The 16,260-nt window shown below is 52.7% G+C and overlaps 7 protein-coding genes across 7 annotated transcripts; 3 read left to right on the top strand and 4 right to left on the bottom strand.

Annotated features, from left to right (window-relative positions):
• Positions 1-2,552: 2,552 nt before the first annotated feature.
• Positions 2,553-3,773, bottom strand: PG994_007928 (glycoside hydrolase family 43 protein; the record flags this gene model as incomplete). The annotated part of the gene is made up of 4 exons (XM_066859337.1): positions 2,553-3,042; positions 3,089-3,487; positions 3,549-3,634; positions 3,693-3,773. 4 exons carry the CDS (start codon positions 3,771-3,773, stop codon positions 2,553-2,555), a joined length of 1,056 nt encoding a protein of 351 aa, XP_066714824.1.
• A 1,411-nt stretch (positions 3,774-5,184) lies between these two features.
• PG994_007927 (uncharacterized protein) lies at positions 5,185-5,592 on the bottom strand (the record flags this gene model as incomplete). Its single annotated transcript, XM_066859336.1, has 2 exons — positions 5,185-5,415; positions 5,482-5,592. The coding sequence occupies 2 exons, from the start codon at positions 5,590-5,592 to the stop codon at positions 5,185-5,187; spliced, it is 342 nt and encodes a 113-aa protein (XP_066714823.1).
• Positions 5,593-6,105: 513 nt separating this feature from the next.
• PG994_007926 (DNA excision repair protein) lies at positions 6,106-9,890 on the top strand (the record flags this gene model as incomplete). Its single annotated transcript, XM_066859335.1, has 2 exons — positions 6,106-7,981; positions 8,053-9,890. The coding sequence occupies 2 exons, from the start codon at positions 6,106-6,108 to the stop codon at positions 9,888-9,890; spliced, it is 3,714 nt and encodes a 1,237-aa protein (XP_066714822.1).
• A 455-nt stretch (positions 9,891-10,345) lies between these two features.
• On the bottom strand, positions 10,346-10,792 carry PG994_007925 (uncharacterized protein; the record flags this gene model as incomplete). Its single annotated transcript, XM_066859334.1, has 2 exons — positions 10,346-10,752; positions 10,774-10,792. The coding sequence occupies 2 exons, from the start codon at positions 10,790-10,792 to the stop codon at positions 10,346-10,348; spliced, it is 426 nt and encodes a 141-aa protein (XP_066714821.1).
• Positions 10,793-11,038: 246 nt separating this feature from the next.
• PG994_007924 (uncharacterized protein) lies at positions 11,039-12,365 on the bottom strand (the record flags this gene model as incomplete). Its single annotated transcript, XM_066859333.1, has 5 exons — positions 11,039-11,249; positions 11,301-11,357; positions 11,419-11,545; positions 11,614-12,193; positions 12,249-12,365. Coding segments are annotated over 5 exons (1,092 nt in total), but the record flags the coding sequence as incomplete, so codon positions are not given.
• Positions 12,366-12,906: 541 nt separating this feature from the next.
• On the top strand, positions 12,907-14,304 carry PG994_007923 (aldo-keto reductase; the record flags this gene model as incomplete). The annotated part of the gene is made up of 5 exons (XM_066859332.1): positions 12,907-13,142; positions 13,358-13,708; positions 13,761-13,899; positions 13,967-14,008; positions 14,065-14,304. The coding sequence occupies 5 exons, from the start codon at positions 12,907-12,909 to the stop codon at positions 14,302-14,304; spliced, it is 1,008 nt and encodes a 335-aa protein (XP_066714819.1).
• Positions 14,305-15,068: 764 nt separating this feature from the next.
• Positions 15,069-16,139, top strand: PG994_007922 (uncharacterized protein; the record flags this gene model as incomplete). The annotated part of the gene is made up of 1 exon (XM_066859331.1): positions 15,069-16,139. The coding sequence occupies one exon, from the start codon at positions 15,069-15,071 to the stop codon at positions 16,137-16,139; it is 1,071 nt and encodes a 356-aa protein (XP_066714818.1).
• Between the last annotated feature and the right edge of the window lie 121 nt (positions 16,140-16,260).

Genomic DNA, 16,260 nt, shown 5'->3' with positions numbered 1-16,260 from the left:
GATGGAGGATTACAAGCACAGTGCTCTATTAACGACTGGCAAAAGATAGGTAAATGATATATGCAGAAGAGGCGAAGAGAAGTAAGAAATAGCGGTGGACCAAGAACGAGTGCAGGTCACAAGGTGCAATACAGATGCTGGATGAGGGAGAAGAGTCCGGAGCAAGAGTGACGGGGAGGGCGAGGGTTTCTATCAACGAACAGGATACACACTGTACAAACAGTCCGGGGTTATATTACAAGCAGAACTTGGGTAACGGTGAGAGGGAAAATAATAAAATAGGAGCTTATCCACGATGGTATTCTACGATCTTAGCGTGACATCCCAGCCCCTCTAGTGCCGAATGTTCAGTGTTGATATGCGAATGGCAGGGATTGTGATTGAACCAAGCAGCCACTGGAGTGACCAAGCTTGCAGGCGACAGGGAGGTCCGAGTGGGTTACGGTACAGTACATGCTGGTCCCAGCATGGTTCCGAGATGCACGTTGCACATCGCAACTCCAGGGTCCTATTTCTTTTGATAGACACATGAAGTGCTCCGTACGTACGGAGTATTCACCGATAACAACTTCCAGTTTGTCAGAAAGACAGACGTCAAGGTACCCAGAACCGAGAGTATGCCTGTCATAGTACGGAGTACTGTACTGTTGATAGATACCTAACCTCTAACGTAGTGGCGGTTGGTTGTCTTAACGGATTTGCCTCCATGGCTTCGCAAGGCGAAACGTGCGTGCCTACGCCGTTCGCAGGTGACTTCAATCCGCCTGTTCGCGCCCTCGATTATGGAGTCCCTGGCAACGGAACCCGGCCGATAAGCTTATAAGTTCGTAATATTGTGTCTAGCAGCAGCAGCCTGGAAGCATCTCGTTCTTGCGTACGGAGTAGTGGCACTGCATTCATCGTGTTGGGAAAAAGATGGAGAAATCATGTGTCTAGGGGTCATCCTTGTTCTGTTGTCTTACAGAACCGACCCCGGCCTTTCTCTCTCTCTCTCTCTCTCTCTCTCCCCCCCTCAAGCTTGAGCCTCCAGCTGCAGGTCGCTCCCTAGCTCGGTCCCTAGCTTGCTCGGATGGCGCACTGTTTGTTCAGCCAGGCCAGCCCAGTGGTTGTTGGCTCTCTCTCAGTCTCAAGCACCGGGCACACTGATAAACTACCTATGTAGATCTTGGGCAGACAATCACGGGAGTAGTGGTGGTTCGTGTTGACCTGACCGCTCCCGCTTCTTGCGAACCGTATGTTTCAAGATCGAGGTCCCGGAGCCAGGCGAAGGAGCGAGGAAGTTCCATTGAATGCACCTGCGAAAGGTTGTGGAGCGTGCCGTGGAGAAGCGGCCGAGGCATCCTGGCAGCTTATCATTGGGCTAGATCCTTGGCCGGACGCCTGAATCGGTAACTCAGATACGAAAAGAGAGGAGGGCAAAGGGCAATGGGTGGGATGGTCTGATGGGACACGGCGAAAAAGCCTACCCGCCTACATAAACCATCCTTTTTTGGCGCCATCCAGGGCCAATTCTCGTATCGAATGACTCTAAAGTGTTCGTTTTGCATACGGCATAGACGCAGAGGGGCTGGACTGCTGCAACTGCTTTCTATTCGGGACAAGTCGTACGCACGAAGAGGGTGTGCGATCTTTCTACCTGCAGGCAATTGCGCGTCCCAAACACACGGAAGACAGACAGGGGAAAACAACAAGAGATGCACACTCATTATTACCTTCTTTCCGTACAGTGGTATCTGCTGATAGTCACCTGTGCAATGGTTGCGGAGCAATTCCTCAATTCACAGGCATTATTGGCTATGGTAATCTGACGGTGCAATTCCAGAATGGCCTGCCCCCCGGTTGCATCCCCACTCTGCGTGCTACTGCCGCTACTACCGCCGCTGGTGCTGGCACTATCTAGAGGCCCAAATCTCCATTCAGAGAAGGCATTCTCAATGCATCATCCTGGCCTGGCCGTCCGCTGACCAAAAAACTCTTGGTGTTGTGTCTCTCGTAAATCCAGGGTGAGGTCCTGTTTTTGGAATACACGAGCTGCAACGTTGGAAAGTATAAAAGAGTTGCAATGTTTCATCCAGTTCGTATTCTTGTTCTGCAGCAAAACAGCCTGTAACAGTGAAAGTGATTTCCACAACCTGACACTAATGGAAGCTTGGCACTCCCGCTTCTTGGTCCGTCATGCGCCGGAATCTCTCCGTCCCCGGGCATGTCAGGGGTCGTAAACTTGTATTCTTCCTTCTCCTATCCATTTGGTCCGGGGCTTAAGCAGTCTCTCGAGCTTCAACTGCAACTCTACGGGATCGATATCCACCCGTTAATAATCATGCTTCACTCAATTATAATGCGAGATGTATACGATACTCGATATAGCTGGAAACCAGGCGAGAAAGGAGAAGTGCGCTTAATCATTCCTAGACATTATCATTTGACCGAATCGTAACATTCTTTATCGACCGCGAAAGCCGTGAATAATAGCCATGGTGGGGATATACTCCATGATACGGATATTTCCCACCCTTTTCTTCCCCTCCCCCAAAATGGGCTCCGGGACGTACCTAATGGCCCTCCAGAAGCGCTGTCAGGGTCTGTAGAGCGCTGCCACGCTTCTTCCGCTTGCTGAGCTTCCTGCGGATCCGCGCCATAAGACCCCCCTCCCTGGCCTTGACCATGGTGGCGTGGTCCCTCCCACCGCCGCAGTAAACCCCCATGTACGGCCCCCCCCCCGTGAAGAAGACCCGTTGGCATCGGGCCTTCCTGTTGCTCCAGCCGTCGGCGGGGTCGTCCGTACCGTGGAACACGCAAAGGGTATCCCCACCGCTACCGCCGAGCGACAGAAAATTCCCGTGCCCAGGCCCATAGGGCCCCTTGCCGCCCCCGCCGGCCTGGAGGAGGGGTTCTCGGCCCTTGGGCCACGCGCGCGGGTCGAGGGGGTCGCCGCCGCTGTAGTGCAGCACGGCCAGCTTGTACTCGTGCGTCCAGCTGCCCGCGCACGAGTAGACGATGCCCTTCCAGCCGCCGTCGGGCGAGCTGAGGAACTGGGGGCCCCTCGTTGATGCCGTGGTCGCCGTTATGGTCGCGCGAGAACTCCCACGGCTGCTCGGGCGTGCTGATGACGACGGGCCCGCCGCAGCCGTCCGCCGCCATGGTCGGGTCGTCGAGCTTCATGATGAAGAGCTGCTGCAGCAGGTCCGAGTCGTCGTGGCTGTCGAGTGGCCAGCCCGAGTACACCATGTACAGCTCCCCGTGCAGCACGAACACGGTCGCGTCAATGGCCCATTGGTCCGGCATGCCGTGGATGCGGCCCAGGAACTCCCACTGGCCCTGGGTCGGGTCCTCGTGAGCCGGCGGCCCTCCCAGCACGTACATGCGGTGGCTCTTGTTGCCATGCTTAGGATGAGCCGCGGCGTAGTAGATGTACCATCTTCCGTAAAGGGCGTGCAGTTCAGGCGCCCAGAGGTCGGCCGAATGCGCAGTGCCAGGCGGCGGAGTCCTTCTGAAAGGTCAGCACAACGCTTCACCAGGTGAGGGCTAATTTGCATGAGGCTACCAACCATACGGTCTCCTTCCTGGCTGTTTCCTCGAAGCTATCCAGGTTCCTTGAAGCCCATATCTCAATCTTGTTTCCGGAAGTAAAGGTCTACACTCTTGGTCAGTAAGTACTACGACAACACTGCAGCTTGCCGTAAAATGCATACCAGATAGTAGTTGCCATTGGCATAGACCATGAAGGGGTCTGGCGTGCTGACTGAGGTGAGTGTCTGGCAAGAGTGGTCCATGATGGTTTGAGGACTTTCTTGACCCGCAAGTTCGAAAGAACGCGATGTCGGGGCAAACAACCAACTACTTAGCCAGTATCGTTGGTGTTTTGATGCCTGCCCACGAGCCACATTCCCACCACCAAGGTGCCCCTTATTAGAAGGCGGGTATATGACGTAGGTTTACGGCGGACCTCGCCCGTGTCCCTAAAGTAAGACTTGCTCCCACTGAAGAACGGGTAAGAGCGTATCTATCGTTGCTTTCCTTCTCGGATTCCTGCAGGATGCAGACAAAGAATGTGGGGAAGTGCGATACTTTGAGTTGGGCTAGGAAATGCAGTTTGGGACGTGTTGGATCGATCGGGTGCTGTGTTTCAGAGTTTCATATACATACGACTACTATGCAGTCCAAGGTGACACTAAGAATAGATGGACACTCCACCAACTAACGGTTCGATACTAAAGGGATCCCTGAAATCCGATGACATGCAGCTGTCTTCCCTTGAGACGTGGTAACTGTCTCTATCGTGGCCACTATAAGTTGCATAGAATAGCAAACGTGGTTGGTCAGGTTCATGCCCAAAGCTCAAAAGCTCGGTGCCCTTAGGGTCAGTGCTTGTCCAGATGGGCATAACCTCGATTTGCTACTCTCCGTTCATGACATGATGATTACTGATCGGTCTCTACCCTCTCTTAACATTCGTTCTCATATGTGCTCTGCGAGTTTCGCTTGCTAGACAAACATCGCGGGGTCTCGAGACACCCCGGTGCATTCAACAGTCCATGACGAGTAATCTTTACTAGAAGATTTCAGACACGTTCGCACAACCTCTTCAACCTTCCCCTATACGGCCATCCATGGCTATGCCAGGAGCAAGACCGCGTAGTTGTGCTACCCATTCTCAAGCCTCGCTCAAAGTTTAACCCACATCCGCAATGAAACGAGAGGGCTGGTATGCATGCCGGAAGCCATGTCAATGGCTGTCATGCTTGCGTAACCTGGTGAAAAAATACCGTTGCCTCATGCATATACGCATTTGCACTCCTGCTAGTCAACCCAGCCTCTCACTTTGCCACCTTCAGCCCTTCACACTGGTCCTGATGTCAACCAACATCATTGTTATGCTGCCTAAGTACAAAACTATGAGTCTCCCGGCGTATCCCACGTCGTGTACTTGCTTAGCCTTAATAACATGACGGAAAGACACTTCGGACGAATCTTTCGTACGCGAAATTGAGCAGCGATTCGGCCCGCGTAAACCCAAAAGCCCCGGAGTACGTCGGCTAGTTCCGGTTCTCGGCCATGTCGCCGGTTTCCAGCCTGACTAGAATCGCGGAAACTAGCTTCGCGCCGCAAACGTAAATGCTGGTCGCACAAGATAGCCCCAGACTTCGCAAGTGTTCCACGAAAAGTTGTAGAGGATGAACAGTCTCAGACATACAGCGCTCTCTGGCCCAAGGCAGATTTGTTCTTCATCTGGCTAACGAACTCCTCGACTTCCATCTTGACGATGTGCTCACCGGGAACGACAACTAGGCCTAAGTACCTTGAGGTCATCTCTGCCTTAACGGTCCCTGAGCTGAAGCTTGCTGCTGCTTCTGCTAATTGCTTTTGAGAGGGTTGTCTGTACTCATGGGTGAGAGCTAGCACCACATTCCGGTTCTAAAAATCCAATTCAGCTGCAGATCTTGACAATATTGCCATGCGTATAGAGTCTGGTGTACCTACTGCATCAGTACATTTGAAAGTGCCCACAAACATCCTCGAATCTGTCGCATAAACCCGTAAGGTTTTGTTGATGAGCGAGTTGAGATATGCCTCGGCCTCGGAGGACTCCATTGTGAAGTTGAAGCAATGAAGCAGGAGGGAAAGGCCTGGATAAGTCTGTCAAGACCGGTAGTGATTGTGGTATAAATGAACTGAATCAATAATACACCACGTACCAAGGCGTTGCCAGAGATTCAGAAGGTCAGATAGTGATCGGATATGTTAGGAGGGGCATCCAACATTGGTGCCAAGTGGGATGGACGCTTATCGATTAGTTCAATTAAGCAACCCAGCAACCCCCCTGTCGGTCGCGGTGGGACGCGCTAAAAACGGAGTCATCGTCATCGTCGCAGGCAGGCAGAAATGCCATCTAATTACTTACGTAGAGGTGCTTCATTCTTCATGTCTTTCCGCTTTCACAGTGTCTAGTACTTCCAAAGCTGGACGAGCTACTCGAGCGTTTTGAAGCACCTAATTGACCAGTATGCTACTGGAACTTGCTATTCTGTCAAGCTCGATATGAGTTCTTGCCTTTTCCCCATCCGAACTTGTCTGTGCTAGTCAGTCCTGAACTGAACTTCCACCATGGGTGTCAACGGACTCTGGACCGTGGTTCAGCCCTGCGCGAGACCGACGAACCTCGCCACCCTCAATCGCAAGCGATTGGCAGTCGATGCTTCGATCTGGATATACCAATTCCTGAAGGCCGTCCGCGACAAGGAGGGCAATGCGCTCCGAAACTCCCACGTCGTCGGCTTCTTCCGGCGCATATGCAAGCTGCTGTGGTTCGGCATCAAACCCGTCTTCGTTTTCGATGGCGGAGCGCCAGCCCTCAAGCGCCAGACCATCACGAGCCGAAAGCGACGCCGAGAAGGCAGGCGCGAGGATGCAGTGCGGACCGCGGGCAAGCTGCTCGCCGTGCAGATGCAGCGCATAGTCGAGGAGGAGGGCGACAAGCGCCGGAGACAGCTAGAACTAGAAAAACAGGGCGCCGCCCCCGCGCCAGTAGGAGAGCCCGTAGAAGAGCTGCCGCCCGTTGACCAGCTCGTCTACGTCGATGAGATTGGCATGGATCAACAAGAACGGCAGCAGAGTAGGAAGTTTTACAAACAGGATGCATACCACCTACCCGAGTCACCAACCAATATCGATGGAATGGGGAAGCCCGAAGATCCGCGCATAATGAGTGTTGAGGAGCTCGAAGAGTATGCTAGACAGTTTCAGAGTGGCGAGGACATCAACCTCTACGATTTCAGCAAAATTGACTACGAAGGCGAATTCTTCATGAGTCTGCCGCCAGCAGATCGCTATAATATTCTCAATGCTGCCAGATTACGATCTCGGCTCAGAATGGGCTTGAGTAAAGAACAGCTGGAAGAGATGTTCCCCGATCGCATGGCATTCTCCAAGTTCCAGATCGAAAGGGTGCAGGAGAGAAACCACCTCACTCAGCGGCTCATGAAAGAAGCCGGCATGACTGGCACAGACCTCACCCTGAACGGCAGCGCCCGTATTGCTGGTGAACGGGACCGCGAATACATCCTCGTCAAGAATGACAGTGCCGAAGGCGGTTGGGCTCTTGGTGTCGTCAGCCGCGAAAAAGATCTGGGGGAGATGCACAAGCCAATCGATGTCGATGAGTTACAGTTTCAGTACCAAGCCAAGACCGAGGAGGATGAGTGGGAAGACGAGGATGATTTCGAAGACGTGCCCATCGAAGGGTTGAATAGGTTACCAAAGGTCTCAAGCCAAGTTGCGCGTTTAGCTGAGCAGAGACAACATTTCTTTGACTCAATGCAGCAAAATGCCCACAACAACGATTCAATTGCAGCCGACGATGAAGATGACTCCTTGTTTGTCCAGGATCCTGATGCCGCAGTTATCAGTCTGTTTGAAGCTCGGACAGACAATGAGTTGGATGACGATGAGGATGAGGACCTCAGCCGAGCTATCGCCATGTCCCTTCAGAATCAGCATAACACTGCCGACAGTCCAGTCGAAGACGAAGATGAAGATGGGTTTGAAGATGTGCCAGTTCCAGACTGGACCCAGAAGGCTGTTGAACCACCAAAGCCCGTTACAGCTGCAAGCGGCAGCATGATAGCTCACATGGTCAACAATAGAGCGAACGCCGCCATCCCCAAAAGACGACGTAGCGATTCTAGCGACGATAGTGATATAGATCTAGGTGCAGCCATGGCTGCAGCGAGGAAAAAGAAAAAGACAGCAGCCGCCCCTAAACCTCGGCCCGTGCCATCTTTCTCTAACATCAAGAATCCATTTGATGGGCCACTGCCATTTGAGAAGCTCGACTGGAAATCTAGCATATTTGGCAAGAAGCCGGAACAAAAACGAGCTCCGCCCATCGAGAGCGAGAAGACCGCCAAAGAAGCCAACGACGATGATCTTGCAGGTGGCTTCGAGAGGACAACTGAAGAAGGCGAGGAGGATTTGCCTGGCGGTTTTACAAGGGATGACGAAGAGCAAGATGCCCACGGCCACTGCCACCTTGGATGACACAAGACGCGTCAGATATCCGTGAGGCAGTGAAAGGCCAGCACGAACGAGTCAGAGAGATCAATGAGGAGGATCGCGAAGCCGCTTTCGAAGAGGAGCAACGCCGCCGCAAAGACGCCATCATAGAAATACAGTCGTCAGATGATGATGACAGCGACGTCGAGATTGTTGACGCACCTCTGACTCGGCCAAAGGCCCTGCCAACAGTTCCCAAGCCGACTCATCTGTCGCCAGCTTCTCTCGCAAAAGTTGATCCGCCACAGCCTACGGCAGATGCTATGAAAGATGAGTCTATGCCTACGATACCCTCCGAGAACGCTGATGCGAGTGCAATTGAGAGCACCACCGAGAACCCAAATGGAGACACTCAGAAATCGCCATTCCCGGGGCCAGAATTTGAGAATGTTGATATGACCCCTGCTCAACCGATGGTCAAAGACAAAGAAAGGGGAGACGGAAGCCCGGAGCCAGTTTTCGAGGACGTCGCCGCCCCAGAACCGGCAAAGGATACCGAAGTGCTGCAATTGGCAGATGCTGAGGATTCTACTTTCGAACCCGAAGTCGTTACGAATGACACCAGAGAAATGGATGGCGAACTCTTTGTTAATGACGATGAAGGCTCCGCTGCTGAAGATGACTTCAGTGACCCTGAAGATGAGGAACTATTCGCTCAGTTGGCCGAAGAAGCTGAGGAGCACGCGAGGTTTGCCAGCCAATTGAACAACAAATCGGAACAGGAGAACCAAGAAGCATACGAGCGCGAGTTAAAAGCTCTGCGAACACAGCAGAAAAAAGACCGAAGAGACGCGGATGAGGTTACCCAGATCATGATCACTGAATGCCAGGCTCTATTACGATTATTCGGTATTCCATACATCACGGCTCCCATGGAGGCAGAATCTCAATGCGCCGAACTTGTTCAGTTGGGACTAGTGGACGGAATCGTGACAGATGACTCCGATACGTTCCTTTTCGGCGGTACGCGAGTCTATAAGAACATGTTCAACAGCAACAAGTTTGTCGAGTGTTATCTTGCAAACGACCTGGAGAAGGAACTATCCCTGTCGCGTGAGCAACTCATCTCCCTTGCGCATTTGCTGGGATCCGACTACACGGAAGGCCTTCCCGGTGTCGGCCCTGTCACGGCCGTCGAGATCCTCTCCGAGTTTCCTGGCCGCGAAGGCCTGGCGGGGTTTCGGGACTGGTGGCAAGACGTGCAGGTACAGAACCGGCCCAAGGAAGCCGACGCGGGGTTCCAAGTTCCGGAAGAAGTTCCGGAAGGCGCAGGGGACCAAGCTGTTCCTGCCGCTGGGGTTTCCCAATCCGGCCGTGTTCGAGGCCTACCTCAAGCCCGAGGTCGACAGCACGCCCGACCCCTTCCAGTGGGGCGTGCCCGACGTCGACGGCCTGCGCCGCTTCCTCATGGCCACCATCGGCTGGGGCCAGGAGCGCACCGACGAGGTGCTGGTGCCCGTCATCCGCGACATGAACCGGCGCGAGGCCGAGGGCACCCAGAGCAACATCACGCGCTACTTCGAGGGCGGCGTCGGCGTCGGAGCCAAGGAGGCCTTCGCGCCGCGGCAGCGCGCGCAGACGAGCAAGCGCATGTCGAGGCCGTCAACAAGCTCCGGGCGAACGCGGTCGTGGACAACCTTAGTGAGGAAGCTCCTTTGGAGGCGGCAGCTCCAGCTGCTGCTGGTGGGAGAGGCCGTCGGGCCAGGAAGGCGGCCGCTGTAGTCGATGATGGCGAAGAGGAAACTGTTGATAATGCCGAAGATGGCGAGGAAGACGATGCAGTAGAAACTAGACGACCTAAGACGAGAGGCAGGAAGGCCAAAGCTTCGGCGGCTTAAAGATGTGTTTATAAGGGGATCCATCATCGATGAGATTGCTTTGGTGTGGCCATGTATGTGTTATGTACGATTTCTATCTCGATACCCAATGTAATTCCAGTCCTCGACTGTCCCGGCTGTCCCGGCTTGCACACCCTTTCCACCCCTTTCGAAGAAAAAGAATACGCAAGACTTCCAGTCCAGCATCCCTAAGTACTTAACCAAGGAGCGCTATGGTTCACTGGGCTCAACAGAGATAACTGGTTTTCAAATGATACGGGGCACACATATCGGTCCGCCAAACTCATATATGAGGACTATTTCCAATCTCACCCCTGATTCCTCGTACAACAGCAAGCATATATCGCAAAATTTGTGAGCCAAGGCTCCTACCCCTTTCCTAGTGGCTCAGCTAACGGCGATATACTTCGAGAAGGCACAAAGGCAAACTGAGCAGAGTACACTGTGTATACCTTTCAAGGGTTATACTCTCCGAGAATGAAAGCAGCGAGCTGTTCGGCCATGGCGTATAGCGTCGCCTGCGGGTGGCCACCCAAAGGTATGGGGACGATACTCGCGTCGGCGACCCTCAGCCCACGGACGCCCAGCACCTTGCCTTCCGAGTCAACGACTTTTCCCATAGCCGCCGTGCCGCCGGGGTGAACATGGGCCAAACCAGTGCATTGGATCCTGTCTTCGAGGACTTCGGCGCTGGCGTCCGCTATGAGCGGAACCAGGCCGCCAGCGCTGTTGTGTTGTTGCTGCTGTCTAGGCCTTCGCCTTCTTCCGCTGCTACTGCGCGGTTGGTTTTCCGTCTTTCTGTGGTATTTCCGACTCTGGAATTCCTGGCCGAAGATCCCGGTAACTCTGAGGAATTCCGAGACTATATATCGCGGTTATTAACTGTAAACCGTTCGAGTCATAGTGAAATCAGACTTGTATCACTATGAGATACATCTTGATACAGCTCGCTGGTATTATCTAATGCCTTATTTAAACTAGATATACCTGCCGCTTATTAAATAAACTGCCTCACGAGCTAGCCGGTCACTTTTATTAGAATTTATTATATAGAACGATAACTATATAAAGATATAATTTAGTATATAATTATATTTTATTAAGCATTAAAAGATCCCGCTCGTTCCTACAAATATAAATAATAAAGATCAGTTCACTTCTCGATTTGTGTAGACATCAACCAATGGCAGAGCACGGTGGTCTTGCGATACGGGTTGTTCTCCTCCATCTATCTTGTGTGTGTTGACATTGAACGAAGCTGAGTTCAGCTGCTGGCGCAGCATGATATCAGCCCGTAGTTGGTTCCCTTCGTATCCATTTGGGAATTTTGCGATGAGTCTCTTCATCTCCTCGATGAGCCTATAATAATTAGCAATCCAATTTGGCGACGGTCAGATCATAGGTTCATACATATTCAAGTAGGTACTCTGGCTTGGGAACAGCGTGGCGGCATTGAGTTTGAATCGCCTAGAGTATTGGCATGCATAAGTCAAGGGCCATACACCCTATCAACGGGTGCTTCACTTACATTGCATAGAGAGCGTTCCTGTCATCGTAATCCTCTTCTGGTGCCGACTTTGGACAATGAGCATGGTATGCGTTGAAATACTTCCTAGTGAATTTGTTGCATTCTGGACGCCAATTACCCAGTTCGTCTGTCAGTGATGTCAGTAAGTTCAATCTGTTGTTTGCGCGCTTCATCGTCCCGGGGGGAGGCATATACATTCGTTGTGGCTCCAAAAGCTCGCAGGGTCATAAATGATGCCCTCTTTTGTATCCTCGTCTACCATGGCCGCATTCCCACACCACCAAAGATCTCCGTGGATAAGAGAGGGCTCAATATGATTGCCGTTTGTCTCAAGGGGCCGGAGAAGTCTTGGGACACCTTTTTCAAAGAAGTCCGGGAGTAGAACGTCCAACTCTGAGCATTTACCACCTCTCTGTTCACGTATTCTCAAGACATGCTGGAAGCCATTGAGTAAAAACGCTTCCCAACTTTCCGACCAAGTGTTGTCTTGGGGGAGATCACCGTTGTATGTCACGACATGAAACCCGAACTGGCCGCTGGGAGACGTGTGCGAGGAATGTAACTTGGCCAGGCTTGATCCGAACGCCTTCGGAGCCGGTAGCTCTTTTTCCACAAGATCGTAGAATTTGCAGATATAGAAATGCGAATCTGGGTCCGACTGAAGAGTACCCAAAGCAATTGGTTTAGGGCAAAACTCTGGAGTGATCGCATATATAGCTGCAGTGGATTCAAAATCTCCCCTCAAGGACTCACGGCCATGTAGACCCTTGGATACCTGCCCTTATCAGTGACGGGACCATAGAGACGTATATGCCGATAGGGGGTTATACCTTCATGAAGTAGCTTTCGGTGCTTCCGTCCTCGTGTTCCACATCCACGCGAGCAGCCTTTGCCCAGGCAGACTCTCCGGATGCTCTCACCGCCAGGACACCCTTCAACGACGGAAGAACTTAAAGAGTTCAGAGTTAGTATATATGAAATTTGGGGTATCATGGGCTCCTCCTACCTGTTACAACGCTCTCGTCGAGATCCGCCGTGGTTATTACGTGAATTTCACCTCGGGGTTGTGTTGAATGCTTCACAAAGGCATCAGAAAACCGGTTTAGACTACAAGTCTGCGAGGCTGGAAGAGAGCTGGTTTCGAGAGATTCAGCTTCGGATGTTGGCCATGGATTTCATCTCAGCCCCCAAGGCACCACGGCCTGTTGGTTCGTCGGGACCGTGATACACTCGAAAGGATCAGGAGACATAACGTCTATTGGCTTGAGCTACCTGCAAACCCCAGGGGTTTGTAGCGGGGTAGACACACCGAGGATGCAGCCAAGCGCTGACGGCTCCAATGGAGATGCGATGTTAGCAGCGACTTGGTTTCAAAGAAAGCATTTACCCCGGCGTGGCTTATTACAAGTAGTGATCCCTCCACACTAGCTCTCGCTATTGTTCCTATGGCTGCTCAAGGGTAGAATTAGCTTTGGTCATATCTCAAACATGACTTTGCCGCAATACTTTACGCTGAACAACGGGGAGAAAGTCCCGGCAGTAGCACTGGGTACTTTTCAGTCGGACGATGGCAACTCGAAAGTTGCAGCTACGGTCAAACTGGCGTTGGAGCTTGGCTACAGATACATAGATGGTGCAGCAGCCTATGGTAACGAGAAGGAGATCGGCTTGGGTATCAGGGAATCCGGGGTTCCTCGCAGCGATATCTATGTGATATCCAAGCTGTAAGCAACTATATCGACTCTAAAAGCAGAAGATCCGAGAGCCGTTGCTGAGTGGCCAGTAGTCCACAAATTGCACATGACCCTGACGTAGTCGCTAAAGCGCTGCAACAAACACTCAGTGACCTGGGTCTGGAATACGGTGCGTGGTTCAATCCTGTCGGAAACCAAGGCTAATATTTTGACACTCCAGTTGATCTGTACTTGATGCACTGTAGCTCACAATGGTTCCAACCCCATCAGCAATCAGCTAATATAGGCTTCGCAGTCCCTCACGCTTATAAAGCAGATGATCATCTCCAAACCATCCGGCACCCAAGTGGTAACAACAAGCCCGTGATCGATTACGAACTCTCACGGAACTATGCGGCCACGTGGAAGGCAATGGAGGCGCTCGTGGAGAGTGGCAAAGCAAAGTCCATTGGTACGGCATGCGTACTGATCATCGCAAATATCATTGCTGACGCGGATCGAATTGCAGGCCTCTCGAACTTCAACCTCCTGAAGACAACAAAACTCCTGGAAACGGCGAATATTGTCCCAGCAGTCAACCAGGTTGAATTGCACCCGTCAGCTCGCCGCGGAGTCGGACATGCCAGAGCGCTAAATCGGGAAGCGCAGATATCTCCCTCAGGATGAACTCGTCGAGTTCTCTAGGCAACATGGCATTCTCGTGATGGTTCATCAGCCGCTTGGAGGCCGTCCTGTCGGAGTTGTGCGGGCCCACGAAGGGCAGCCCAGGCCTATCGAAGACAACGAAGTAAGTTAGCGGCATCATGCTTCAGCAGCGCGTTCGTGTGGTCAACAGCTGATATACATTGGGCCAGATATTGGAGATTGCAACAAAGTTGAACAAAAGTCCCGCCCAGGTTGGTTTCAATTTCGTCTAACGTGCCTTCGAGATATTTCTAACATGGACACCAAGGTCTGCTTGTCCTGGGCTGTTCAAAGAGGAATCCCCATAGTGCCCAAGTCAGTACATAAGTCTCGACTCGGAGAGAATCTCAATCTGTTGAGTCTGCCGGAGGTGGACTTTCAGACTTTCAACCAGCTCTCGCACAAGACCGGTGCTATTCGGTTCCTCAATCCCAAGCCGCATATTGGGTTCGACATATTCGACGAAGAGAACGACGAGCCCGTTGGTGATAAGGCGCCGTGGGATTAGCTTGCTACCATTGTCTTTTCGAGTATTCATTTATTAGTTGTCAAAACGGGTGTTTCTTTCACATACGACCACATCCTGCTGAAAACTAGGGATCCCGTCCGCTCTCCCATATATAAGCAGCAGAGAGCCGAATTAGTACTAGGATCGGTGACGACTTGGGAATCCTCGGTGTTGTATGTTTTTTGTTTTTGCATGGTGTTTTGGCAAAGCTGCCGAGCATGCTATTTCTATCGGTGCTACATAAGACTCGGGACTCGGGTCTGGTTCCCGCTAAGCTTCAGGAGCAACCAACCCCACCGGGTGATGTCAATACTAAATGGACTTACAACTCGATAGAATCTGCCCAGTCACGGATGGTCGCAATGTTGAAGATAGAGCAGGGACTGGTTCACCGTCTGATCTGTGTAATAATTGTAGGTTCGATAAGAAACAAGAGAAACAGTCCGTACTTTGAATGACACCAATCGAAGGGGTCTCTGCGCTAAGGCAGGCACAAGTCTAGGGTGGCGAATACCAGCAAGGATCTGGTCTGCATATTTCCGCATCAAGCTATTAGCTACGAACTCTATTGTATGCATCAGACATCACATCACTCTCATTCGACCAGAGTCATTACAGGCACTACTCAATTTGATCTCGTGAAAGCACAGTCTTGCCAGTGCAACTTGTAATTGATCAAATAAAGTACCAGCCGGTGTTCGTAAAAGAAAGGAAGTCGCGAGCGTCCGCCATTGGAAACTAAGCCCGACGTCGCTTCCGTGGCAATGGGTTCAGAACAGGCAGTAGACGAAGCGCCGGCCGTCGCTTCCCAACCCAGCTTCAAGGGCCGTCTTCAACTCCAGGACTTCATGCATCAGGCCACTTCTACACGTGCTTCCACTCCCAAGTCTTCTTCCCCTATACGGCGGAGTCCTCGTCATCTCAGCGTAACCCCGTCATTAACCACCATGGCAACGTCTCCGACCAAAACGCAATCTCCAGTTCCATCGCCAACACCAGCTTCTTCAAGAAAGAGGAAGCTCCCATCCACTGCCAATGGCCTTCTAACGGCACCATCATCAGCCGCCGAAGCAGACGAAGAAGAAGAAGGAGAAGGAGAGACAGCAACTCCCTCAGAGTCTATCACCTCCACGCGGACGCCCTCCCCTAAAAAGCGCGCCCGTAAACCCAGCTCCTACGCCCCGCCCTCGACCTACGCGCACCTCGCGCCGCTGGTCGACATCCTCGCGCCGGACCTGCTGGTGCTGTTCATCGGCCTGAACCCCGGCGTGCAGACGGCGCGGTCGGGCCACGCGTACGCGCACCCGTCGAACCTGTTCTGGAAGCTGCTGTACTCGTCGCGCATCACGCCCGTCCCCTGCCGGCCCGAGGAGGACCGCAGCCTGCCGGCGCGCTTCGGGCTCGGCAACACGAACATCGTGAGCCGGCCCTCGCGCAACGGCGCCGAGCTGCGCAAGAGCGAGATGGACGAGGGCGTCGCCGTCCTCGAGGCCAAGATCCGGGAGTGCCGGCCCGAGGTCGCCTGCATCGTCGGCAAGGGCATCTGGGAGAGCGTCTGGCGCGTGCGGCATGGGCGCAACCTGCGGAAGGATGACGGGTTCGCGTACGGCTGGCAGGACGAGTCCGAGAATATGGGCGTCGTGAAACCAACCTCGAAAGATGGCAATGATGGATTCAAGGGGGCTCGTGTCTTCGTCGCTACAAGCACCAGCGGATTGGCAGCAACTTTGCGGCCATCGGAGAAGGAAAAAATATGGAAGGAACTAGGCGATTGGTGTGTGGCCCGACGGAAACAAAAGGGGATGGAGGTGGAGCAGGGTGAGAGCTCCTTCTGATGGCGGCCCGACTTGATATTGAAATAAAATGCAGCGCGATGACCTTCCCACACCCGACTACTCCAACGAAGGGATTCGTTGATTTCCATCGCACAGGACAAATGTAACGTCGAATACTGAA

The sequence above is a fragment of the Apiospora phragmitis genome, assembly GCF_038363925.1.
Source record: "Apiospora phragmitis strain CBS 135458 chromosome Unknown utg000007l:2111988.0-4706623.0:1.0-2598199.0, whole genome shotgun sequence".
NCBI lineage: Eukaryota > Fungi > Ascomycota > Sordariomycetes > Amphisphaeriales > Apiosporaceae > Apiospora > Apiospora phragmitis.
Note: the sequence above shows the minus strand (reverse complement) of the source record. Positions and strands in the feature narration are given on the sequence as shown.